A 7,406-nucleotide genomic window follows, 5' to 3' on the forward strand; every position below is an offset into this window, starting at 1 on the left:
TGAGGTTCTAAGATAGTGCACATGAGATAACTTTGTATGATCATGTCAGTAATAGATACTAAATTTTCCCCTGAAAGGTGGACTGATGCAGTTACCAGTAAGCTGAGGAGCTATGGTTGGCAAAAGTAGCCTTTGCTGATGAAAGAAAAGAGGATGAGACAGGCGTTCATGACCTAGATCTCTAGTTGTGGTCTTCTGCATGTCTGCTGCAACTCTGCCAGGCTTTCTCTGTTGGAGCTGGACACGCCGAGCATGTGGCTCTCAAAGTCAGTCTCATGATCAAGCAGGGCTGAAAGGAAGAAGTCTCAGCTTGAGTTTGAGTCATGACCTGTTGTGGATGGAGCAACACACTTCACTTATAAGAGAGAACTATCAATACTGATATAAAACAGTGATTTGACAAAGTTTAATAATAAATACTAAGCTGACAGAAAGGAGATTTAGATGAGACATGAGGAAGAAGTTCTTCCCTGTGAGGGTGGTGAGACACTGGCACAGGTTTCCCAGAGAAGCTGTGACTGCCCCATCCCTGGCAGTGTTCAAGGCCAGGTTGGACGGGGCTTGGAGCAACCTGCTCTAGTGGAAGGTGTCTCTGCCCATGTCAGGCAGTTGGAACTGGATGAGCTTTGAGGTCCTTTCCAACCCAAACCACTCTGATTCTATGAAATATAACAGCGATTTAACAAGATTCAGTGGCAAGGAACACTTGAATGTTTACTGCATGGAGACCCTCCCATTGAGTCTTGAAGTTCAGAAATTACCCTCTTAATTTCTAAACTCCTTCTCAGAAAGGAGTCTAGGTGCTTCTAAACAGCTCTGGCTGTGTCCAGACTTCATCTCAGTTTTGGTTTATGTCTAGAGGATTATGTATGCACAATCTATCTTTTATATGACTTAAGATTTCAATGTGTAGTATGTTGTTAATCACTTACTGAGACTCTGTTGTGGCAAAGAATCTCTTAACCTCGAGGAGTAACCTTGGGAGGTGTGTCCACCAATGTGTGTGTAACAGAACCACCTGTGTCATCCCCTCCACAGGACTCACTGAAGCATTGACTTTATTAGCACATTGAGATAAGGCTTGATAAAAATTGGCTGTTGATCCGCTTGGTTCTGTTTACACAATTCCTTCAAAGCTGCTTGCTCTGCAGCATAATGTTTTCCTCTCTCAAGGGAGTCAGTCTGACAGCTGCCAAAGAACGGGGACAGCTTGTCTTCTTGGAAGGCCTCAAGTCCTGCCTTGACCTTTGGTTTGGAGAGGAGGAGGATCAGTCAGGACAGCCCAGTCCTCTTCAGTTTATAAGGTAAACCTGACCAATTGGTGGTTCTGCCAGTGCAGCCAATACCGAGAGCATCAGCAAGGTCTGCGGTTGAGATCAGGCTCCCTTTGGGCTTTCCTCTGAGCCCCAAGGACGGAATAGCTGCACACCCAAGTGAAGAAAAATGCCATCACCATGCACATTGCTGTGCTTGCCCTGCCATGCCTCTCCCTGCTGCTCAAAGAGGGACTCTGTCCCCCTTCTCCAGAATTTTAGAGCGATTTCCACCCTTATGCCCATTGCTGAGCATATTTTAGGTCTAGAGAAAATATTTCATCACTCAACAGGTTTGTGTCAAATAAAACTCCAAGGAGCTTTATTCCTTTTGTTATTATTTTCAGTTATACTCCGAAAGAACAGTACTGCTTTAATCACGCTGGCTTTCAATTTTATTTCCACTTCACGTTCTCTATGACCCTGATGATTTCATAGAAAAATATCCACTGAGGGCTGTTAAATTGGCAAATACCATCCTTGGAGCAAGGACTGCCATGTACTTGGTCTGTCCATGGATGCTTCTGGCCCTATGCTGTTTCAGACTCATGCTGGGGTGGATGGGCCTTTGGTGAGAGTAAGGGCAGGCACTGAAGCCCTGCAGACCGCTGTGCCATAGGACCATGCAGCCCTTCACGTCTTGGAGAGCGGGACTTGCTGGAGTGTGGCAGGACCAAGCACGGGACAAGCTTGAGAAATCGGCCCATGGGAACCTCTTGATGTTCAACAAGACCAAGTGCAGGATCCTGATACCAGTGGAAGCTGGGGGATGAAGGGATTGAGAGTAGCCCTGAGGAGAAGGACTTGGGGGTGATGGTTCGTGAGAAGCTCACCATGACCCGGAGGTGTGTGCTTGCAGCCCAAAAACTAACCATGTCCTGTGCTGCATCACCAGCAGCGTGACCAGCAGGTCGAGGGAGGGGATTCTCCCCCTCTGCTCTGGTAAGACCCTCCCTGCAGTCCTGCATCCAGCTCTGGGACCCCAACATAAGAATGTGGAGCTATTGGTGCGAGTCCAGAGAAGGCCACAAAGATGCTGTGAGGGCGGGAGCACCTCTGCTATGGAGACAGGCTGAGAGAGCTGGGCTTGTTCAGCCTGGAGAAGAGAAGGCTCCAAGGGAGACCTTAGAGCAGCTTCCAGTACCTAAAGGGACCAACAAGAAATCTGGAGAGGGGCTTTGGACAGGGGCAGGTAGGGACAGGACAAGGGAGAATGGCTTTAAACTGACAGAGGGGAGATTCAGATGAGGTCTTAGGAAGAAGTTCTTCCTTGTGAGGGAAGACGTTGGGTCAGTGGCTGAGGGGGACAAGCAGTGTGTGCATGGGCCACGCACTTTGAAACCTCCTTCTTCTCTTCCAGCGAGAGTGCTTCCGACCTCAAAGCCTTGTTTGACTTTGTCCGGCTGTCCCTGACTCCTGCCAGCAGTGACTCCTGGAAGTGCCCTGTGCTGCTGGTGGATGACCTCAGTGTCCTGCTCAGCCTGGGTGCCGCACCAGTGGCGGTGCTGGACTTCATCCACTACTGCAGGGTTGTGGTGTGCTCCCAGCTGAAGGTACCGCTTCCTCTGCTTGTAGCGTCCTGTATGCTTTATGTACAGAAGAGCCTCTGGAGCAAAGACAGGCTTTCTTTTCTTTCTCCACCTGTGCATGATGAGGTTTTGGAAGGCTTTGGCTATCCAAGGAATTACAATTATTGCTCTAGGGCCATTCGCAGGGAGTTGCGTTAGTCTCTGGAGTACCTGTGTAGGGTCCTTTTCAACTGGTTTCCCAGGAGATGCTGCCTAGAGAAGAGCTTGTGCCTGACATGCAAGCAGGGATTTGAGGTGCAAAATAATGTTTCTTAGAGCTCCTGGCTCTCCAGAGATCTCTACTCACACTTGTGTTTGTGTGCATGTGGGAGAGCAGGGAAGGAAATGGGTTACAAAGGTAGCGAGGGGCTGATGAATCCCCCAGGGGACAGAAATGAAGGTCCACTCAGAGGGCACCTGAGTCTCTGCTTCCACCAGTCTTCACTGTTGGTGTGTGTTGCACTGGCTGGTTTTTAAGGGCGTATGACAATGCAGCACTTCTACGAAGCTCTCCTGAGCGATGTGCTAACTTCAGAGAACATTGCAGCCAAAAATCTTTACAGTCACATCCATCCGTTGCTATTTACGTTGCAGCGTCCCCCACTCTGGCCACTTCTCTCTCTGCTTGAGTGAGAAATAAAGTAGATGGCGTCAAGTTTTGTTATCCTGTGCTTCATATGGTGCCAGGGTGTGTGTGCTGTAAATGCTGACAAGGGATGTTCTGCTTGCTGAGAATATTTACCTCCAAAACAGCTAAAAAAGATGATAAATCACACTAACACATCTCTATTTCTGTCTAAGAAAGTTCTGAAGCTTCAAAGTGCACTTTAATTGACTGGGAATTTCATGTTATTTTAAGTCCTTGGTGACCTGCATGGGCTGAGGCAGAGACTCTTGGGATGTATTTTTAATACAGTTGGTGGTGCTTTGGGGAAGCATTTTGCTTCTTGCAAGAGCTGTGAAGCTTTGAGCATTGCAGCTGTGGCTGCATCCGTTCAGCCATGTCTCTATGTAGCTGTTCTGAATTCATTCAGAGAGTTGCCATTAGTGTGGACTGGTTTAACTAGGCAGCTATCTCGTAACAAAGGCTTGATGTATTTTTAGGCTGCATGTTATATATGTGTGTATATATATATATACACACACGTATATGTATATATATATACAGTATAGGGATAGCAAGCTCTTTCAGAGTTTTAGATGTATCTGCTGTTTATATTCTCAGTGGACTTAGCTCAGAACCAGCTGCTGTGCTGGGAATGTGTAAGCAGCTTAGCATGGCATTTCACAAGCTCCCATTGCTGTCTCCTCTTCCTTACCCTGATGAGGGATTAGGAATCAGCCAGGGACTCATCTTTGCCCGGTGCTCTCATTCCAGGGGAACATCGTGGTGCTGGTTCACAGCAACGAGGATTCCGAAGATGAGGAAAATGAACTGGTTGTGAACTCCCTGTGTCATCACAGTGACCTGATCCTGTGGGTAGAGGGGCTAGCGACTGGCTTCTGCAAGGATGTTCACGGGCAGGTAATGCACGGGAGAGCACGGAGAGGTGGCAAATGGTAATGTCACATAAAACACTGCCTGCAGGCCCAAGGGTGAGGGAGACATGTTCTGTCTACCCCATGGGAGACAGTCCATGCTGCAGCATGGTTAAGGACTAACAAGCAGCCTTGTTGCAGTCACCAGGATCTGCTGGAGCAGCTGGGATCTTGGCTGTGACTCTGCTTCTGCAGGGATATTCAGGGACACCCTGTCACCTGGGGACTCCCCCATATCTGGAAGCTGGAAGGGGTTTATATGGCAGCTGCAGTGCAGGCTGTATCTCACCCCAAGGTGATGGCAAAATAAAATATTCATTTCCTGGGAAGCTACCTCAAACTGTCATGGAATCACAGACTGGTTTGTGTTGGAAGGGACCTTAAAGCTCATTTAGTTCCAACTAGACACAAGGCTATTTTTGGTGGATCTCAGCCTGGCCTGTAGTGCTCCTCCTGGGGCTGGGAGGGCAGCTGGATCGCTGGGGCCTGGTTACTGTATGGTCTTCTGTCAGAGGCTGCCACCAAAGGGACTGGTTACAGGCAGGTATGACAGGTTTTTTAATCAGTGATCCTTCTCATCTCCCTTCCCTGCAGGCCAGCAAGAGGCATGGAGGGGTGAGGATGCTGTGACTGGGTTAGCCAAAGGGATGATATTCCTATTCTTTTGCTTTGCAGATTAAAATAACTAGGAGAGTGTCCTTGGAGCTGACAGGGGAGCAGGATGTCGTCCAGATCTACCAGTATAAGATCCAGGACAAGAACGTCACCTTTTTTGCTAGAGGGCTGTCAGCTGCAGTCCTGTGATGCAGCGATACCGCACAGTGCTGTGAGAGCAACGTGGAGCAAGGCTGGGGAGGCTGGTATGTGCCACCAAACCAGCCTGGCTGCTTCACCAGCACCTTCCAGGAGCAGTGCAGCAAACTGACCCAGGAGGGAAGCTTAAACGCGTGTTGAACTGCATGCCAACAAGAGGATTAGCCTGCCCAGAGTTTGCTGCAATCCCTTTGTCCTCCCACCCTGTTCCCAACATACACAGGCCAAAAAAAATTGCACAAACTTGCCAGAATGGCCCTTAGAGCGTGTAAATACAAGCAGGAGGGATGCCCCTTGGGCTGGGCATGCCTCACCTTTTCCGGTGTGTTATGGCATGGCAGTGCCAGGCACTGCTGCGTGGAGGAATCACCCCACCCTCTTGCTGGCGTTTAATGAGATGACACAGAGTGGGTGGAAGCAGGGATGGTCTGGGAGCATGTTGCAATTATTACCTTTCTCCCAGCTCTGGCACAGGAGAGAGATTTGCTCAACTCATCTTCCACAGTGTTGAAAAAAAATCAATAGCTGTGTGTACAGCCCCTCACCTTTCTGCAGTGAGATCCAGACCTTGCTTGGTTGATCCCTTGCTTTGTTTAGTTACTTTCCCTCTTTTCACGTGAAACCCCCATGCCATGGTGCCCCATCCCTGGCAGTGTTCAAGGCCAGGTTGAACGGGGCTTGGAGCAACCTGCTCTAGTGGAAGGTGTCCCTACCCATAGCAGGGGCTTGGAGCTGGATGAGCTTTAAGGTCCCTTCCAACCCAAACCATTCTGTGATTCTATGTGTGTCAGTTTATTGTGCGGCTTCCCAAGCTCATCATTGGCTTTATGTGATGGATGGACACTTGTACATGAACCTCTGTCTCAGCCACTGCTTCCCAATCACAAATCATGAATAGCAGTTCTCTGAGCTGCCTGTATTGAAGCATGATTGGGGGCTAATAAACATTTACTTTAGATAAAGGGTACAGTCATCAAGTAACCACAGATCTCTGCATGGGAAGTGCTCCTTGGCAGGGGAGAAAAATTGGCATCTCCTGAGCACAGGTGAGGAGATAGTTTTGGATCCCTGGAGCAGAGCTCAGACCTGGAGGTCTCCTTGTAGATGCTCTGGTTGTAGTGGGAGATAAATAATATCCTGCATGCTGGTGAGACATGAGAGTGACCTACCATGTCCTTTGCAGCTCCGGAGCCAGGTTAACAACTCTGGATGTGGGAGTGGGACATGCTCCTGCTATTTTCCACCACCTGCCAATGGTGCCTGGGCCAGATATGGTACTGCTGCCAGTGGGTTCAAAGCCCTACCCTGGCAGAGGCAAGCTGGTGGCTTGGCCTCCTCCCGAGTCACACCAACCATCAGGCTGGAGCCTACTGTGCCTTTCTGGGGTAAAATGTGTTTCTTGGCTGCCTGCTGTGGGAGTGGCAGAACCCAGCATTGCTGCTGCTATCCTGGCATGGTGGCAGAGCCGTGGGGACAACGTATGGTCACCATCTGCAAAGGATGGCCGGGACAGCTTTGGGGATGGTTGCTGCTGCAGGCACTACAGCTGCTTAAAATGCACCTGTAATGGGCATATAATGTGTAATTGAAGCAATACCTGTATGATTAGCTTCCCCTTGGAGAGATCTCAAACCATCCCTGCTCCAAGCCCTGCTGAGCCACCCTGCGAGGCCATGACCCAACCAAGACCTTGCTCTGGAGCTGATGCTGCAGGAAGAGATGTGGTTGATGGCAGAACAGGGTGGCCTTGGCAGGGTCAGCCAACATCTGTGCGCTCAGGGCCACCACTACCCGCAGCTCTTTGTTTGCCAGCCAGAGGTTGTGTAATGCTGCATCCTGACCGATAGAGCAGGTGTCACTTGGCCCGAAATTTCTGGTCTTCATTCCCTCAGCCTTGGTGGGAGCAGCTGGGGCCTTGGCCAGGCAGCAAGCTGGAAAAGGCTCACCAAGGCTGGGACTGGTAAGATGGGATACAGGCCCCTGGGAGAGGGGTTGATGGTATCAGGCAGGGTTGCCAGCAGCAGAGACTGCACTGGAGCCTGACAGCTGCAAGACAGGCCCTGTAAAAGCTGGTTTGTGGAGGGTGCTCAGCCCCTGGGGATGAACACGCAGGGGCTGCCTTTCCTGTCCCATTTCTGCTCCTTTCCTGCTTCTCACTCTGGTTTCCTGCTAA

At 49.9% G+C, this 7,406-nt stretch overlaps 1 protein-coding gene across 1 annotated transcript; it reads left to right on the forward strand.

Moving 5' to 3' along the window:
* Positions 1–1,173: 1,173 nt before the first annotated feature.
* Positions 1,174–5,224, forward strand: ELP6 (elongator acetyltransferase complex subunit 6; the record flags this gene model as incomplete). Its single annotated transcript, XM_010012994.1, has 4 exons — positions 1,174–1,304; positions 2,674–2,866; positions 4,260–4,406; positions 5,096–5,224. Coding segments are annotated over 4 exons (600 nt in total), but the record flags the coding sequence as incomplete, so codon positions are not given.
* Positions 5,225–7,406: the final 2,182 nt, after the last annotated feature.

The sequence above is a fragment of the Nestor notabilis genome, unplaced genomic scaffold, assembly GCF_000696875.1.
Source record: "Nestor notabilis isolate BGI_N333 unplaced genomic scaffold, ASM69687v1 scaffold15104, whole genome shotgun sequence".
NCBI lineage: Eukaryota > Metazoa > Chordata > Aves > Psittaciformes > Psittacidae > Nestor > Nestor notabilis.